The sequence below is a fragment of the Schistocerca cancellata genome, chromosome 3 (assembly GCF_023864275.1).
Source record: "Schistocerca cancellata isolate TAMUIC-IGC-003103 chromosome 3, iqSchCanc2.1, whole genome shotgun sequence".
NCBI classification, from domain to species: Eukaryota; Metazoa; Arthropoda; class Insecta; order Orthoptera; family Acrididae; genus Schistocerca; species Schistocerca cancellata.
The window spans coordinates 119,437,031-119,457,721 of record NC_064628.1 but is presented as its reverse complement, the minus strand read 5'-3'; the positions used below and the strand labels follow the sequence as shown (position 1 = coordinate 119,457,721).

At 42.2% G+C, this 20,691-nt stretch overlaps 1 protein-coding gene across 1 annotated transcript; it reads right to left on the bottom strand.

Annotated features, from left to right (window-relative positions):
* Window positions 1–18,221: 18,221 nt before the first annotated feature.
* LOC126177129 (facilitated trehalose transporter Tret1-like) lies at window positions 18,222–20,211 on the bottom strand. Its single transcript, XM_049924398.1, has one exon. The coding sequence runs from the start codon at window positions 19,947–19,949 to the stop codon at window positions 18,483–18,485; it is 1,467 nt and encodes a 488-aa protein (XP_049780355.1). The 5' UTR covers window positions 19,950–20,211; the 3' UTR covers window positions 18,222–18,482.
* Between the last annotated feature and the right edge of the window lie 480 nt (window positions 20,212–20,691).

Here is a 20,691-nt window from a genome sequence, read left to right as displayed (position 1 = left end):
GTATAGCTAGAGGAGGCCGAAATGCACGCGTTAAGCTCACGCAGGCTGGCGTGAGGTCTGGAACAATTAAAGGAGTTGAGTCTAATAAATGAAGTACAAAGCTCTTGGAATACTTAGCTTTAATCCACAATTGGTGAACATCGCTCTTGTTGATACATAAGTGCAATCTCAATATACTGGTAATGGCGTCTTGCTAGGTCGTAGCAAATGACGTAGCTGAAGGCTATGCTAACTATCGTCTCGGCAAATGAGAGCGTATTTTTCAGTGTAGCTTGGCTAGCAAAGTCGGCTGTACAACTGGGGCGAGTGCTAGGAAGTGTCTCTAGACCTGCCGTGTGGCGGCGCTCTGTCTGCAATCACTGACAGTGGCGACACGCGGGTCTGTCATATACTAGCGGACCGCGGCAGATTTAAAAGCTACCACCTAGCAAGTGTGGTGTCTGGCTGTGACACCACAGAAACCACATTCAGTATAAATATGGTGCATTGTTATGGTGGAGTCACACTTTGATAAGAGGAGAAAGTGACAGTTTAAAGCAAAGTTGAAATTACTTTATTTTATCCGAGGAATTAGAGGTACACCACAATCCCTCTCAAGGACACTGCAGAACACAAGAGGATAGCGCATTCACTCATCTGACAAACTTCTGTAGTTGTTATACATGCCATGTAGCTCCCATGGACTCTCATATGCCCCAGTACTCACCAGAAGGGTACCACTCCGCCATGTTTTTAGAGGGACAAAAGGGATTCCTTTATGCCCATGGCACTTTTCTGGAAGTATATATTCACATTTTATCTGCTACGGAGCCACAAAGAGCACTTGCATTAGATTTCCTTTGATAGCAGTATCTTCATGATTTTATCCAGAAAAATGATACAACAGCCAAATTTTGCTTGCTTGGAACCATCAGTGCCTTGCTATTTTCAATATTTGATTTTTTGTATTGCAGTAATTTAAAAAAATTATATTGGGGCTACTGATCAATGAAGGCACATGCTTGTTCCAACTCTGCAGCAGTACCTTAATGTCTATTCCACTGTGATACATATCATCATGAGCTGGTGCGGTATTTATTTACTCAAGATAGAAGCCGTACATAACTCTACATCACATGACAGTACAATGTTAATGAAAACCAATAAAATAACAATTCACATGTTCTACCTAACGGACTAAATGATTTTCACCCAGACTTGAGCAACAGCAACTACTCTGCCTTCAGCCTTCATCAATGCATGACTAGGCAGTGTGGACAGTAGCACAGATTATCCATTGTTTGCCTTTGCCTCCTCCTCCACATTCATATTCTGACATTCCTTTAGAACGTCCTCATTTGACAAGGTTGTCCTTTGATTTATTACAACCTGAACTTAGCTTGTTTAGTGATGTCCAATTCGACCAATCTCTAGCGCCTCCAGGTGGAAGACACACAGTGGATTTCAACTACATTCCAATTTGGTCATATCTAGCTGCCCACAGCTGTTCTGAGGTAGCATGTGGAGACATAATTAGTGATGATGTTGAACTAAGGAAACTTCTGGCTTTCAACCAATATCTTGGTTGCTGATAACCGAAGAGAGCATGCAAATGATTTAGTTCAACCTCTTTCCTTCCACTGTCTGCAGCTACTTTACAATGTAAATCAGGTGCTACAATATCTGCTGTGCAGTAAACCTCATCCGTATGTGTCAGTTTCAAAGTTGACAGTTGTGAAGTTTTATTCAGCGTGACATCCACTTGCTTCACATGGGCCTCAGCTGTATCATACAGGGCAGACATACTCTCTTGCAGAGAAACAGAGTGCCATGGCAGTGGTTCTGACAACTTGAGGTTGAGCTCCTCAGTTACTGCTAGTGAGTTTCGAAATGATATTTCAGGCTGACGCTTTTAGCTAGGTGCTGAGACAGTGTTTGCAGCACGTTATGACCTGTCAAAAGTGATGCAGAAGTATTCAGGTGTAAAGCAGTGGCCTAAATTAACATTTAGCTTCCTGTTTGCATGTCTGTTTCAGAGGTGAAAGGCACAGACCTCCATTTGCTGACCATTAGATTTCAGAAGGTTCTTATTATAATACTCAGTGAAAGTTCTCAGTGCTATTATAAGAAGGAGTTCAATCTCCTCAAAACTTCTTTGCCTGTGTTGCTAAAGCAAGATTTTCTGTGTATGTTTTGCATGTGTTAGGCCTTGGTTGATCACTGATGTGTACATTACAGAATGCAAAGAACAAAGCCATTCTTTTGGTTCCTCCAATGACTTCCATCTTTCCTAAACTCCAACAAAGATGCACTGATTGTTCAATAAATTATCAATTATTTCCACGAAGCTGTAACCATGTCTCATGCTGTAGATTTTCTGGAGAACTATACTGCACACTGTGGTGTGTAGGCGGTTACTAAGTAGTCACTTCTGGAGGGTGAGCCACATGTTGAAAGCAGGAAACTGTGGCCAACTTGGCTGTAGAAGTACATTGTATACTTAACAGTTATTAATGGATTGACTGAAGTGCATCAGTCGATTAGGAACATATGTTAGGGGTTAGTTCTGTAACTGGGGCAGAAAAGAAAACCTCAATTTAACAGTTTTGAAGAGAGGCTGATGGTAGTTTTCAATTCAACACTGTTAATGGTAGAAGGTGAACAGAGTTAAAGGGCAATAGCAGTACAAGCAACTTATTTGTTGCACCCCCCCCACCCCTCTTTTCCTTCTTACACTTAGATCTGTGTCAGTTTTCGCTACTAACTGAAACGCACTGCTACTAACCGTGACACGGCCTGTATAGGCACTTCTGGATTTGCACTAAGCTTGTTGCCCCAAGTGTCAGTTTGTGTTGCTTGGACCTTAAACTGCCCCTGGTGGTGATACCATTGCCCACAAGTAAATTTACTGCATTAGGTATTATTTGATGTGTGCACAGCCTGTCAGTACTTGAAAGATCTGCGACAAGTTGAAGAGCACCTATGCATTAAGTAAAGGTTGCCTCTGATGGTGACAACAAGTAAAAGCTGACCACCACTTACCTTTTGTGAAAACACCACATCTTGTCTGGCTCTCAAGGAGAATACTTGGTGTTTTGGCATGCTGCCAACTGTCTGGCATGTTACCGACTATTAGTTTCACTCTTATTGTCAAAAATAACTTGTGTTGTAGCATTATGATGAGTTTAGTTAAAATCAACCAGAATTTTATTATTTATAGCTTATCACTGAAAACTACTATAATACACAAGGTAACTGTTTAAATAGGTTTCAAATGATCACATAGTTAAATGCATCCTCAAGAAAACTTACTATTAAATATCAATAGAGAAGAAGGGAGATTGCTTCCTTAACTATGGGAAGGTTACAAGCACTGCAACCACAAACATTAAAAATAACAGATGCAGAAAGTGCCTCCAGCAATTAGCTAAGAACCCAGGTTTCATAATCACTGCAACACCTCATCAGAATCTTATATCCTACATGAGGAAAACACGGTGGAGGGAGGGGAATCTACATCTCCCCAGTATCCTTCAATTAAAGCAATCTCATAGATACAAGGGAATGCAGTACACAATCTGCAAGCTTCTCCCAGAGTGCTTGTATACAGTTAAATGGGGTGTTCCCAAATTTTCACACGTACTTTCAGACCTTGTAATAGTCATACAGTAAGACTGTCCTGTACATAAGAACTCTCATTTTGATGTATCAGTTCCATACAGCAGGAATAAACAAACATGTGAAACACTGTAATCCACTTTGGCCTGTTACAATCCTATGAATTTGGGGTAATATTAGTTGAATGATTTCAAGTATTATAATTTTATCTGATGAAAAATCTGATGCTTTGAAGAAATTCAGTGTGATATTCATTGCAAATACCATGAAAATTAATATTTTATTTCTTTACTGAATATTTAAATACTTTACCATTAACCACATCACAATGAATTTCTTGCTCTCTCATCTGGTGAAAAATGATCGTGTTTGTTCCTGCAACATCAATACGACATTTCCCCCGACACAAGTTCCTACTTTATCAAAATCCACTAAAAGTCCTCAGTGTAGTGAAAGGAAATTTAGAAACGACATACATTTCCACTGAAGGAAACATTACAATATTAAAGGCACCCGCAAGGATAATCAGGGCAGAAGAAACCAAATGAGAGAAGCAAGAAACAATATCAAGAAAGATAACAATAGCCTTTGCAGGAATAAACAGAAAAATCAACTAACTGATGGTAGGCTGGTTGTGGGGTGGACGGGGAGAGGAGAGAAGTGGATCCAGAGAAAGATCACTCTCAGTTGTGAAATTATTTAGGAGAGGTAAAATTTAGGCACTGAATGCAAAATTGATACCAGAGCCGACGGACATATATGAGACTGTTCACTATGCAGATCAGTGAGATGATTTCCCCAGGTCTCATGTGGTGTGAGAAATCCCAACTACATCAAACCTTCAGCAAACTGATTAAAGGCCAAGACAGTTACAGAGCAAAGAATGCTTTCTAGTTCAGAAGATTTGTAAAAGGGAGAAGGCTGCAAAAATAATGGACATCAGTTGGATAGACAGTAATAAAATAATGTGAGAGAAATCGTCAGCCAGAAGGTGGATGGTGCCACGTGAGAGTACCCCAAAACTCGGCATGTGACATGGGCTGCACTCTACAGTCATCCAACCTGTAAGCCTTTATAGTTAAACTGTGCATGCTACACCTAAAACAGGGTACATCAGGGAGAAGGGGGTCTATCCATGGGTAAAAGCAATTAAAACTGAGCAAAAGAGAGATGATTAAGGCAGCTGATAAATGAGGCAGGGTTGAGGGTCCCACAGACCCAGCATGTGGTAGGAAATGCCCCAACCCCAATTCCTCTGCCCCAAAAGTAGTTTGAAACATTATATCTAAGAATAAAAACCACATTCTCAAAGAATCCAAAGAACCTGTTCAACTATCTGCCCATCATCTGCTAATATCAGAGGCAAGGATCCGGAAGACCATGGTTAGCAAGAAGTCAGCTGGAGCAGCTATTCCAACAGGATGGTAGTTATTGTCTGTAAGGCTCCACAACTAAACACAATGTGGGGGTAGCTCACTCTATAAGATCAAACTATGGGTTAATCTGGTATAGGTAGACCCCACTACACAAATATTCGTTCTCTGCGTTTCTACATACATTCAATTAGAGTTTTCAATGCAATGTTGACCTCTGTTAACAGTATGTGGAAGCAGTAATGCATTAGAAAATCTCACCGCACATCATCTGTCATGATGTGATTCTTCAGTTCAGGTCAGTAGAGTTGTGAAGTTGCACTTATCATACAAAGCTTGTATTCATTAGAAACAAAGTTAGAAGTTTTTGATCATTAAAAGAAAGGTCCATGTTTTGTTGACATTCAGAGTGCTTTGAGATCTGGCAAATCCAGTGAGATCACTATTCATAACAATAAGAAAACAAATTGAAAACCTTCTCAATCTTCAACAATGTGTCACTAGAATGAGCAAATCTGGTTAAAGCCAAGAGTGTGTAAGCAGATTTAATGAAAGAAGAAAATCATCCAGCACCTTTCACAGCCAGTTCAGACTGGCTTTATCACTTCAAGCATTGTTTTAACTTTCGCAACATTAAAATGATAGAGATAGCCGTAACAGATGAAATTGGCACTGAGGAATTTAAAAGGAGGTTTAAAGAAATTGTGACAGAAAAAAGCTACACTCTGAAACAGGGTTTTGGCCTTGATGAAGTAGGCTTTCAAAATTAATGCCTAGCTGCACATTCATTTCATTTAATGAAAGAAAATAGCACCTCTATAGAGGGCTATGAAAGACTGCTGCCTCTACTTTTTGGAGGAATGCAAATTAAAACCTCTTATGACCTACCACTCTCAAAACTAAAGGGTTGTGACAACAGCAGGCTGGGAGTTCATTGGACATAGAATAAAAAAGGCTGGATGACTGCTGCTATTTTTTTTTCCAATGACTATTTTGTTAATGAACTGAATAGCAAACAAAGCTTACTGGGAGAAATAAAAAATCCATTTCAAAATTCTTCTCTTCCTTGATAATGTTCCCATTCAATGACTTTCCTTTATTGATTCAAATTGTCAGATGGTGATTGTGTGAGTGAGCAAGAGTTGGTACTGATGGAATTGCAACTTCAATAAAAATGGGTAGAGGGCCTCGAAACCCAAGTTACTGAGGGTAAGTAAAACATTGTACACTTTGGATACATAAAAAAAATGTACAATGAGATGTTGGGTTTGGAAAAAGCCTGTCAAACTGCTAGTTCCAACCCAACTCCATGGTCAGCTGTGGATTGTCCCTCCAGGAAACCACAACCCAGTATTTGAGAAGCCAGTGTGGTAGGCTACCACCCCTTCAAGCAGTTTGCAAAGGCTAATCAGTTGGCATCTGTCAATGAACATTGGGTTTTGGCCTGGTTTATGGTTTGGAGTGATTATACAATCTCACCATTGTGAAGGGAAACACTTTCTAGCAAAACATTGAAGACTGAGTAGACAGAATCTCTGAGTAACATTCAGAAGGCGGATCAACATATTCTGAATCTAATCTGGAGTGGGGCTGTATCATGTGACTAGTCAAGAGCCAGAAACAGTTCCCAGTCAGTGAAAGGCTCATTATACAATTTGATATGACAGGGGTTAAAGGACAGCTGGATGTCTTCATCTTGTATTTATGCATTCAGAAGGTAGCTTGGTAAGAAGAGGGTGCCAATGCTGTTTCAGAGTGGACCACATGGGTAAATGAGCCACCATAGAGGAGGAGACCTGGTAAACTTTATCTTTGTGGCCCAGTAGACTACAGAACTTGGGCCACACAAGGTATGAAGATGGATGGATGGATGGTTGGTTGGTTGGCTGGATGGTTTAAAAGAGAGGGGGGAAGGGACCAAACTATGATGTCATTGGTCCCTTGTGCCTAATAAAACAATGCGAGAAGTGTGAGAACGAAACAGACGAGACATATAACACAAAAGGGAAAGAAAGGAAACTACAAGAATGAAGGAAAGGCATTGAACACTAAAAGTAATAAAAGAGGACAAGAAAACAAGAGAGACATGCCAGAAACAGAAGACAGTAAAACAAGAAAGCAGATTACAGTGGCTGGCCAACCACAAGAATAAAAAGGAGAAGCCAGCCACTCTGCAGCACATTAAAGCCTCCACCCTAAAAGCACTAGGGTGGAGGACACAGAGGGATCAAGAACATGAGCTGAAACTTAGATCAAGTGATAAAACCTAACCTCACGAATAAAATTTAAAACTAAATCAGCAAATGAGGCATTGTCAGATAAAATGAGCGCCAACGAGTCCGGTAGTCCAAGATTTCGTCACTGGACACTCGAAGTGGGACAGTGCACCAGAATATGGGCCACTGTCAACCGGGCGTCACACCAACACTGAGGCGGGTCATCACTGCGCAGTAGGTAACCGTGGGTCGTCCAAGCGTGGCCAATGCGGAGCCAGCAGAGGACAACTGATTCCCTGTGAGAGGCGCACATGGAAGACTTCCACACATTCACAGCCTCCTTAATGACACGCAGTTCGTTGTGCGTAGTTATGCACTTCCGTCTCCCAAAGCCGAAAAAACCTGCGGCGTAAGTCAGAATGCAGGTCAGGTTCAGAGATGCCCATCTCCAGAAGTGGTTCCCGCGTAGCCTGTTTGGCCAGCCTGTTGGCAACTTCATTGCCTGAGATGCCGTTGTGACCTGGGGTCCACACAAACACCACTGAATAACGGGACCAGTCCAGGGCATAGAGGGACTCCTGGATGGACGCCACCAAAGGATGGCGAGCGTAGCAATGGTCGATAGCTTGTAGGCTGCTCAAGGAGTCAGTACACAGAAGAAATGATTCCTCGGGGTATGAACAGATATACTGAAGTGCACGAGATATGGCCACCAGCTCTGCAGTGAATATGCTGCAGCCATCCACCAAAGAATGCTGTTCAATATGGCCTCTGAGGACAAAGGCGAAGCAAACATTACTACCAGCCATTGGTGTAAACCACTTCAGAGCCCTGGAACACTTCAAGAATTGAGACGAAGTGACAGCAGAGAGCTGCAGGGTTAACAGAGTCCTAGGGCCACACGAAAGGTCCAGGCGAAGCTTCGGCCTACAGCTACAACATGGAGGTGTATGTGAATGGTCCTCGAGGAGAGGTGGTAAAGGGACTCCAGTTCAGACAGAAGCGATCGCATGCGAACCACAATCTTTAGCCCTGACCTGGGCCGCCTATGCGGGAGGTGAACTGCCACGGTTGGGAAAAGACGAAGGTAACTAGGATATTCAGGAGAGCTATGAATGTGTGCAACGTAACTGGCGAGCAGTTGTGCATGTCTGATCTTCAATGGAGGGATTCCAGCCTCCACCAGTATGCTTGTCAGCAGACTCGTCCTAAAAGCTCCTGTTGCTAGTCAAACTCTGCAATGGTGCAATGGGTTGAGCAAACACAATGCTGAGGGTGCCGCCGAACTATAGATTACACTGCCATAGTCAAGGCAGGATTGAACAAGGGCTCTGTACAGCTGCAGCAGTGTGGAGCGATCTGCACTCTAGTTGGTGTTGCTCAAGCAGCAGAGGATGTTGAGGTGCTGCCAATACTTCCATTTAAGCTGATGAAAATGAGGAAGTCAAATGAGCATAGAAAACCAGATCTAAGAATCAATATGTCTCCACGACAGTGAGTGGATCGTCATTAAGGTAAAGTGCTGCTTCCCAATGAACATTACAATGCTGACAGAAATGCACAACACACCTTCACGGCGGAAAACTGGAAGCCATGGGCTAGAGCCCATGACTGCGCCTTGTGGATGGCTCCCTGGAGGTGACAATCAGCAACACCAGTACTGGTGGAGCAGTAGAAAATGAAGAAGTTGTCTGCATACAGAGAAGGCGAGACAGACAGCCCTACAGCTGCTGCTAGACCATTAACGGTCACTACAAATAGAGAGACACTAAATACAGAGCGCTGCAGGACCCCATTCTTCTGGATATTGGGGAACTATGGGAGGCACCAACTTGGACACGGAAAGTACGGAGTGATAGGAAGTTTTGGATAAAAATCGGAGGCGGGCACCAGAGACCCCACTCGTACAATGTAGCAAGGATACGACGTTGCCAGGTCGTGTCGTATGCTTTACGTAAGTCAAAAAAGATGGCAACCAAGTGTTGGCATCTGGAAAAGGCTGTTTGGGTGGCAGACTCGAGGGACACAAGATTATCAGTGGTAGAGCGGCCTTGACAGAAGCAGCCCTCGCATAGAGTCAGTAGGCCACATGACTCCAGGACCCAACCCAACTGCTGACACACCATACGTTCCAGCAGCTTACAAAGAACCTTGGTGAGGCTGATAGCCATCCACATCAAGCAGGTTTTAACCGGGTTTGAGCATTGGAATGATGGTGCACTCCCACCACAGTGATGGAAAGATGCCACTGCACCAGATCCGGTTGAAGATGACGAGGAAATGTCGCTTGTAGTCAGATGAGGGATGTTTAATGATCTGGCTGTAGATCCGATCTGGCCCAGGAGCTGTCAGGGCAATGTGCAAGGACACTGAGGAGCTCCCACTCTCAATGGAGCATTACAGAATTCACTGTGGTGAGTAGTGAATGAGAGGACTTTCACTTCCAGCCGCCGTTTTAGAGTGTGAAAGGCTGGGGGCTAATTCTCCAATGCAGAGGCTTAAGCAAAGTGCTCGGCAATCCCATTTGAGTTGGTAGATAACATGCCATTTATGGTTGTTGGGGTCTGGTACGCCAAAACACATCTGATCTTTGCCAACACTTGGGAAGGTGACATATGGCACCCAACGGCCGAGATTTATCTCTCCCAACATTCCTGTTTTTGTGTTTAGATAAGCTGGCTGACGCGGGCATTGAGCAGTTTAAATGCTATGAGGTAAACCAGGGAAGGGTACTGCTTATGACGCTGTAAAGCTCACCGACACTCCTTAACTGCTTCAGCGACTTCCGGTGACCACTAAGGGATTTCCCTATGCCTCTGGCACCCTAAAGAGCAAGGGATCACATTTTCTGCCGCAAAAACAATTATTGTAGTCACCTGCTCAACCATCACATCGATGTTACCGTGTGGGGGAGATTCAGCGGTGACAACAGAGGTGAAAGTTTCACAGTCCACCTCGTTTAAAGCCCATCAGGGCAAGCGTCTGTGGGCCTGACGCCGGGGCAGTGACAGGAAGATGAGGAAGTGGTCACTACCATACAGGTCATCATGTGCTCTCCAGTGGATAGTTGGGAGAAGTCCTGCACTGCAAATTGGTAAATCAATGGACGAGTAACTACCATGAGCCACACTGAAATGTGTGGCGGCCCCAGTTTTTAAGAGGCAGAGGTCAAATTCCGACAGTAAAATTTCGACATCTCTGCCTCGGCCAGTAAGCATGGTGCCACCCCACAAGGGATTATGGGCATTAAAATCTCCCAAAAGTAGGAAAGGTTTAGGGAGTTGATCAATCAGTGCAGCTAATGCAATCGCGTACTGTACCGTCTGGACGAAGATATACATTGCGGACAGTTATTTCCTGCATTATTGTTCTGACAGCCACAGCTTCAGCTTCAAGAGGGGTCTGAAGGGGCACAGTGACACTACAGACTGAGTTTAGGACAAACGAAAACACCACCTGACACTTGATTGTAGTCTCTACAGTTTCTGTAATATCCCTTATAGTCGTGGAGGACAGGGGTCTGCATTGCCAGGAACCAGGTTTCCTAGAGGGCAATCCATATAGCAGGTGTAAAGATTAAAAGCTGCAGTAGCTCAGCCAGGTGGTGGAAAAAACCGCTGCAATTCCACTGGGAGATTATGTGATCGTGAGACTGGGAAGGCATGTAACATTTGATGAGGCAGTTTACACCTCAGATGTCACCTGCTGCCACCGACTTATTGCTTCAGTAGTCTATATCCATTGTGTCTGAGGGTCTGGCGAGATCTAGGTCCTCGGACACTAGAATCTTTACCTCATCCTCAGATGCAAAGCTTGTTGGTAGCAGTGGTGTGGGTGCCACCACAATTTCCTTGGTCTTAGAGATCTTCTTTTTGGATTTCTCTTGCTGCTCCTTGGGTTTCCCTGGCTGGGAGGACTTCACTGATTCAGTCTTCGGGACTGAGGATGAGTGTGAAGCCCTATAACCAGCTGCTTTTGAGCTCTTCAGCCACTGGCGGGTGTCTTGTTTCCTACTAGCAGAAACCTGGGAAAGGAGTGACCCAAGGGACCACTTCCTAGCGAGAGAAGCCAAAGACGACTTACGCTTCTCCATCTTAGAAGTGGGGACAGAAGTTTGGGGGGGGGGGAGAGGGGGGGGTGTTGCTCCCGAAGTAGGTGGTGTAGGAGCAACGGGGAGGAAATGCCCCCACCATCAAGGGGGGCAGGTGTAGTCTTCCAGCTCTGAGAGGTTACTGGGACTAGCAGAGCTAATGGGGCCAGAACTGCTGTAGTAGCAGCGTAAGACGATGTCATATGTACAACATAGAGGTCTTCAAATTTTCTCTTAGCCTCAATGTAGGTCAGTCAGTCCAGGGTCTTTTGCTCAATGATTTTCCTTTCTTTTTGGAGAATCCTGCAGTCTGGCGAGCAAGGCGAATGGCGCTCTCCACAGCTGACACAGATGGGAGGTGGGGTACATGGAATATTGGGATGTGATGGGCATCCACAATCTCGACATGTGGGGCTGGAAGTGCAGCGAGGAGACATATGGCCGAACTTGCAGCAATTAAAGCAGCACATCAGGTGAGGGATATAGGGCTTTACCTCACAGCTGTAGACCATCACCTTGACCTTCTCGGGCAATGTATCACCATCGAAGGTCAAGTTGAAGGCACTGGTGGCAACCTGGTTTTCCCCGAGAGCCTGGTGGACACGCTGGACAAAATGTACACCTCACTGCTCTAAACTGGTACGCAGCTCATCGTCAGACTCCAAATGTAGGCCCCTGTGAAATACGATACCCTGGACCATGTTCAAGCTCTGATGGGGTATGATTGTTACAGAAACATTCCCCAGCCAGGGAGGGGAACAATTTGGGGTTGTAGTTCTGTGCATTGAATTGAGCTCGTGAACGCTTAGAGCAGTGAGAGATGGACTACATTTCATCGCACGTCATCCGCCCTGATGCCACGCACTCCGACCAGGGGGCCTCCCCACGGGCGCCACCCAGCGGCAGCAAAGGCAACCTGTCAGGATGGCCATTGCCAGGAGTCCTGATGCCCCAGGGGGATGGGTATCTACCCCTTGGCATACGTGGAGAGTTAACGGCACAGCCATCATCAGAGCGATCCCTGTGTGGCCTGGGGGCTACAACCCACAGGGTACATGGCGGCCCCGCCACAACGGACTGGTTACCGTGCTGGATATCAAATGCAAAGAAGTCCATGGTCATCGTTGATGCAGGAAGCGACACTGCATAGTGCATGGTGGAAAACTCACTCGGGAAGGTTTACTCGCCCAAGAGATTGAGAATGAACGGGACTGAAATGCAACAACAAGAAAGTGGACTAAAGATCTCAACGTACAATGGACATGATGCACCATGTAAGGTGCCCTTCCCCAATTGGCTCGCTCTTTGGGAAAATTTTGAAGAATGGAGGTCAAACCCTACAGGGGACCATCACAAAAGCAGAAACATTTGAGACTCCTTTTAGTCGCCTCTTATGACAGGCAGGAATATCTCGGGCCTATTCTAAGCCCCGAGCTCACAGGCAAAGAGGGGGAGGGGGGTGGGGGAGGAAGATTCACACATTCTCATTCTCAAGGAGTTAGTGCTCCTAGCATTCCTTGTATTTAATGACAATATTATGAAAAGGATAGATTGCTACTCACCACATAGTGGAGATGTTGAGTTGCCAACAGTGCAAATAAAAGGACTCCTAAACAAGTGAACTTTTGGCCAAAGGGCCTTCTAAAATAGACAATATATAAACACACCCAAAGTATCATAACTTACAGACACATGACCAAACAGTGCACTGCTATTACTTCCAATGTGGTGTGGAGGATGATGTATGCATGAACTTAAGTACAGACCCCTCCAGATGCCCTTTCAGATTCAGTATGATTCTGACAGAATGGTAACCTTGCAGACTCTTGTTTGGAGAGAAAAAAAGATTACAGAACAACAGGAAATTAGATGCTGTAGTTGTAGCAGGTGACATATCCACAGCAATTACATTGGCTCATGGCGTTGAGGTTTCCTGGTTTGGTGTTAAGTGACCAGTCTGAATTGCCCTAGAACCACATTCTGTCACCGATGGGAGGTGAACAACACCAATAAACAACAGTTTGGAGACTAAAAGGTGTCGTAGAATCTGGCACTGAAGATTTCTCCTTTTTCTCTTTCATAACTTCTGACACTCAATCCTATGAGGGCTTACTAACTGAGGGCACAGCAACCAAAGGGGAGAGGGCAGTCATGAGACCTACAGTGTGTCATGTTACTGATTTGTAGATTTCTGCCCTGTCATTGGTAAACACTGGAGGAGAACACAGATTCTCCATCTGGGCACAGGAAATAGTTCCAGAAGATTGTGTTGCAGGGACCATGAGAAAGCAGGGTCTATTGTCGCCATGGTCAAGTTTATTTGTGTGACTACTGGAGGTAATTTTTGAAGCAGTAAATATTCCAGGACAACCTGACCACAGTAGTGGCAAAAGTTCATATCAAAGACTTGATTCGAATGATCATACTTAGAGATTCAGAAACTTGAAACTTCAGAATGTTAGAGGCACTTGGTGACTTAGATTCTGAATTTTGCATTCCTTGATTTGGGTAGTATAATTTGGGAATCTAATTACACGAGCAGGTGGTAGCACACATGGCAAATTTTCACAGAGTAGCTGCCCAGTCACTGCAAGTCAGGTCAAGGATACACAAGGAGGACATATGCCAGATACACTAGTACTTAAAGTATAGCATCCAGGGTGAACAATGCAGCTTCACAGTACAGTGGTATACCACAACTTTTAACCTCTACTCGAAGAAAATTGCTTAACAGTGAGGATGAATGTGGTGGTGTCAAACACTGTTGTCTGCCATGCCTTTGACCTACATAACGTACGAAGTTAATTTCTTACCTCTCCAAGTTCACACAGTTTTTCCATCTGCCTGCAGCATTAGAGCTTGATGATAACAATCTCTGTACCATGTTTAGTAACAGCTAGATTGTCAAGCCAAGTTATTTAGAAAAGCATAATGCCTTGGACTGGTTAAGATGAAAGTGCATTGTGATTTGTTAAGGAAAGAGTTTGTCAAATACATATTCAACATACCAGGAAATGAGGGGAGAACATTTCTGCAAGCCACTTTGTTTTGCTTTCCTCGGATAGTGTGGCCAAAGAGAGAGAGAATTTCTAGTGTCTTAACAATCCGCATTGAACTGCCCGAATCTCAGGGCTGGTGATTTTGGTCATTATGTGAAGCCAAATATCCACCATGATGCCACCTACTCCAAACAAGGGCTCTCCCAAAGGTACCACCAATGCATGGGAAAGGTCACATGGGATAATGGACAGTGCCCTGGGTCACAGTGCCTTGAAATGGGCAGAAACTGCTTCTTTGCCATGCATAGGGAGGTGACAGCTAGGGCAACCAATGCAATCACTGCAGCAGGTAGCTTCCTCTATAGAGGTAACTGACACTGAAAGAATGAAGAAATATCGGGCAGACAGAAGAGCAAAACACCTTTCATATAAGAATACGACTAATAATTATATTACCTAAATATCATATTAAGTTATTGTTGAACCAAATCGTATCCCTGTGTAACAACTTGTTTAGAACTTTGTATTTGTGACTAGAGTGGTCCAATGAAGGCCATAAAATAAATAATAAATATGTGGTGTAAAATAGGGAAACAAAATGAGAGATGCTCGAATCAACATCCAATAATTGAGCTAGGTTATCAGCAGAGAATCTGTCCTAGTAAATAAGTCTAAGAAGATACATAGTCACCGAGTGAAACTGCAGCACAAGAAAGAAGTGCTGCAATGGCTTGGGGCCCCTTGCTTGTAGTCCCAACTGATCCAGAAAGTAACATGTGCAAACAAATTTTAGACTGGCGACCAAAAGAAGCTTGGTAAGCCTGACTGCTTGACAGTTAATAATAAATGTGTGAAAAAACATTCACTGTTTGCCGAGCTTACTTTACTAAGGATAAATGTGAAATTGTGCGAGAACACTGAGATGATACCGGTAATCCATATGACACATGTAAAAAACACCACATGCCAACATTCATATGCATATTTACTTACAAGAGTAATAAAGGCCAAAAAGCTGTCAGAACCACTACATTTCCTTAAACAATAAATCGATGTTCATTACCCCCTCTAGGACATTATCCAAATAGTTAACAAAAAGTGTAAATGATGAAATAGACCCACACATCCCAATACAAAAGTAAAAAATGTTGGAAATAGCACAAATAGCTTTGGTATAAGGCAAGTTCAATTAACAAGTGGCACTATAGTAGACCGAGTAATCTATTTTATCCTGTCATATTCATTAGAAAATAGCTAGAGATAGAAAACTAAAAGCAAATGAATACCAACAGATGTAACTATGTGTGATATCTTGTTTGGAAACTCCATCCTCCTCCAAACTGATATAAATAGGAAAAGGAGGTGAAATGAAACATAGACTGGTAACACTTCAATGGTGGGAAAATGGGCAATGAGATTCAAACTTATTAACAAAACTGCCTTTGGTACACAGAGTGAAGTATTATATATGATTTGTTTCCTTGTCAGTAACTGTTCGGAGTACATAGATGTGCAACAACAGTAGAAATTAAATCACATTCACATACAGAGTAAAATGAGCACAGTTGTTAGTTTCTTTTGCAGCATGAGACTGATGATTTGATCATCAACAGCATTACACATCCATCAGCACATAAGTATGAAAGAGTTATTGGAGTAACATTGTGGCATCAAAGGAACCATCTTACACAACACAAGTTACAGTGTGTGGATATGAAATTTAGACTGGCAATGGCAAGAAAAGTATTTCTTAAGAAGAGAAATTTGATAACATGGAAAATAGATTTAAGTATTAGCACGTCTTTTCTGAAGGTATCTGTCTTGAGTGCAGCAGTGTATGGAAGTGAAACATGGACGATAAATGAATTAGACAAGAAGAGCATAGAAGCTTTTGAAATGCGGAGCTACAGAAGAGTGCTGAAGATTACGTGGGTAGAGCATGTAACTAATGAGGAGGTATCACATAGAACTAGGGAGAAACGAAATTTGTGACAACCTATCTAGAAGAAGGGATTGGTTGATAGGACACATTCCAAGACATCAAATGATTACCAATTAGTATCGGAGGGAAGTGTGGTAAAAATTGTAGAGGGAGATCAAGAGATGAATACAGTAAGCAAATTCAGAAGGATGAATGTTACCATTGTTAATTGGAGATGATCAGACTTGCACAGGACAGTACTTCATACTGAAGACAACAACACTACTACTCCAAGTCCTCTCAGATGCTGTTAAAATATATTTATGTCTCCAATAAGAAAGCCACTTTGTTAAGTAATTACAAAACGGGTACTGTCTGACTTAAATTACTTGCTACCTTAGATCTAATTTTAGGTTTTTCATGTCAGGTAGGCCACTCTGTAAACTGTCCATGAAATTTAATGAACGGCAGTGAGAAAGGAGGTATTCAATTAAAATCAACTTAGGCTGTATGCCAGTAAAAATGGATGAAACAGAAAGAAATTTTTAAATGCACAGACTTCAGCTACTTTACAAAGACACAATGGGTATTGATTTATTATTTATTAAAATGTGATTAATTGAAATACAAGTGTTATAAGCTTTACTAACATGCTGTCTGGATTTAAAGTGCAGACAAGAGACAACACACTATATGGTCTTAGGGAAAAGTTACTTTATCCCGTCTTAAAGTATTGCATATTTCTTTTGGCCACTTTTTTCCCCTCCATCAACTGCCAACTGCAGCTTCTGGCAACTATTCCTCCTCCCCTGCCTTTATCTTCTGACAATAGGGTGTTTACATCATGCAACCTGCATTACATTCTCTTCTTCATGGCTACTGCATCGGCTTAAGTTTATGTTCAAATAAAAACAACAATCCAGATCCTACACAGTGAAGGCATATTTAAAAATTTGACCATTACTGGAAATTAAGTTTCAACAGCACAGATGGACACACTATACACATATAGAGAACAGTTTCCTTCTAAGCTGGTCTAATAATGTATGCCTGGCTGCATCAGAATTATGGTGGACCATGCTCACCTCTGCTTGAAACATAGGAAGCTGATTGTGCAACTTCAAGTGGGGAAGTGCAGTTAGTATATATATATGTCTATAACCACCTTTAGGAGGGGACAGGCACAGCAGCACATTACTAGCATTTTTGGGCCATACAATGCTACAGAAACACATTTAGACTCAAAGGTGAAGCATAGCATTTGAGAACAGTAGCTATCACCAAAAACTATTGCCAAATATTCGAAGTAACAACTATAGAAGAGCTGCTGGTGCATCTATACCAACTAACCACATTATTTACAACAGTGATTCACTTGCTCATGGTTGTAACATTAGAAGATATAACTTAAAGCTTAACACATTTTGAGACACTGTCGAAAAAATGTAAAATTTAATGGCTTCAGAACAGAAATTCAGGTATACTATGCAGCAACTACACAATATTAACATTCACAATATTTGAACACCATAACCTGATTTCATGTCAAAACCAAACATAACTTTAATCTTTTCGCCTCCCTGTCATAGCCGGTCTATAGATATACAGGAACCACAAAGAACCACAACTTTAAGGGATTTGAATGTTGTGCAACACAATTACTACTGCATATTTTGATGACACCATCTACCCACATTCACACGTACGTATACTAATAATGAACAATGAACTGTTGCAGCTCAGGTTATTTTTCCATTTGATTGCTATAGTAAATATTAGCATCACCGGTTTACCATTTTATTACACAAAAAATGTGTAAGTCACCCTTTATGGATGTAGCATGCATTAGCTTAAAAGACTGAACTGTGGCAACAAAATACAATGAGGCATTTTCAAGTCACAATTCCAAGTTAACAATGCATGTACAAACAAAAATATTTGAAAACAAATTGAGCCTATGCATTCAGCCAAATTATGAGTAGAGGAATGATATCTAAGGGCAAAAGAAACATGTCAAACACAAGATAAAATTGATTTTTTTAAAATTTATTAAAAATATATCTGTAAGTAGTGATATCTGCTTACATTTTATGAATACTGACATCTTCAATATCATACAAAGCTATCTACTGGTTTATGTTCAAACAATGCTACAAATGCGTAGGAAGTAGCATCAAACCCATACATCTTTAAAATGTGAAACATGCAAATCATAAAAATAATCTCATGATCTGTTACCATAGGCTATGGAACAAAAAGAAACTTAATTTAAGTCTGAGTATAAAATTAAGACCTTAATGCATCACGAGAGTCCTCACCAGCAAGTTCCCTTTGCAACACCTCTAATGACTTTCCTCTGGTCTCAGGAACAACAAAAAACACAAACACACTACCAATTGCTGTGAGAACTGAGAACAGCCAAAATGTTGAGGCAATACCAACATTTTCTATCAGGTCAGAAAAGAATTTGGCAATAACAAAACCTAAAACAGTACTTAGGAAACACGTCACAGAGCTAGCAAAACCTTTAATATGTCTTGGAAACAAGACACTCATCATTATACAAGGTACAGGGCCAAAACCAAATGAATATACTGCAACATACAGACAAATACTCACAAGTGGCAACCATTCAATATCTATGATGTATGACATTCCATACTTCCCTTGGAGGTAAAAAAATAATCCCAGCAAATACATACATATAAACATGACAAAACTGGAAATAAGTAGCAAAATACGGCAACCCAGAACACCAACAAGTAACGATGTGCACAGAGACGCAATTACCTGTATCGCCCCAACAATTATTGTACATATACTTGGCTCAATACTGCTTCCAACAAAGTGAAATATATCTGTTGTGTAGAATATCACAGCATTAATACCGCAGAGCTGCTGAAATGACATTAGGCCAATTGCAATAAAAAATGCTACCTTTGCAGTTCTGGAGCTCTGGGCATCTTTGGTTGCTCCATCGTTATCATCACAATTTCTTCCTATCTGTAACAACTCTTCCTCCACATCACAATCAGGTCCTTGAAGCCAGAAAAGAGATGTTTTCGCTTCATCTTCCATTCCTTTATGCATATAATACACTGGTGTTTCTGGCATAAAAGCAAACATAATTCCATAAATTATTGGTACAACACCACATACTATTGACGACCAGAATATATCCAATTCTCTGCCTAATACATACGCAAAAACAACACCAACATTTATCATTAGCTGGAAGCACGTTCCAAGCATTTCCCTTATTCCAGTCTCTGCTATTTCACAAATATATATTGGTGCTGATATTGCATATGCTCCACAAGCCATGCCCGTGATGAAACGGCCAGCACAAAACAGCGCCCATGTATTTGCCCAGGCAATTAAAGCCCAGCCTCCAACAAATGGGATTGTCAACGCCAGCATTACAGATTTCCGTCCAAATTTATCAACTAAGTACCCAGTAGGCATAACGGATGCTCCACTCCCAAGTACCATAAAGGAGCTGATCCAAGACACTTGAGACAATGTAAACTTAAATTTTAATTGTAGTTCTCTGCTTGCTGGTGCTGACCAGGCCACAACATTCCCAACGGCAAACGCACCAACTGTGACGATAAACGCAGCTAAATACTGAGTACATTTTCGGGATCTACGACTTATTAAAAGTTCTCCGTTGCTCGATGTTATGCCTGTAGTCTCTTCTTCTGTTCTGTTGGTCGATTTTGCTATAACATCCTCATCATAATTCACCTCCATTTTATGAGGTAATAACACAAATAATTTTACAGAAATAGTCAGTGTTTACAGGCTGTTTCGGTAACGTCCGAACTGGCAGTAACATACCACTTCACTTGATGCTAAACATTGGGATTAATTTCAATTTCCAACGGAGGAAGAGATATGCGTATCCCACAACGCTTACTGAAACTGCACGTACATGAACACGCACTCCCCATACCATACTGTCTCACTGACAGTTACCACCTGTTACACGCCGTTATAAGCAATGCACAAAATATTAACAACTCAAAGACACATCACACCACTTGAATCTATGACATCAACAACTGTGACACATTCACTATCGACTGATGTTATCGATAGTAGAGATCAAAGCTATCGACGTTCACGAGAATTTATACGGTACCTTTGGTTCCCACTGGATACAGACCTGAACACTATCATATAACAAAATGCACTAACACACCTACCGCTCTACAGCTACATCTACGTTTGCCAAGGATTATCGGGAAGAAAGTTTTGAGGGTACACCGTTTGCTGACTAGGGAAGTTTCAGTATTCTCATTGCAACAATCACGTGCCTTTATATACAAATATGTTACGAGAGATACTATGGATGCAAGATACTCTTTGGCTGTAGCACTTTGGTGATGCCATATTGGATCCCATCAAGCTCTTTTATGGAGTGTTTTATATTATAACCGCATTGTAAATTATGTCTGCATTAAGGATCTCCTAGACAGATAAATTTAGTGAT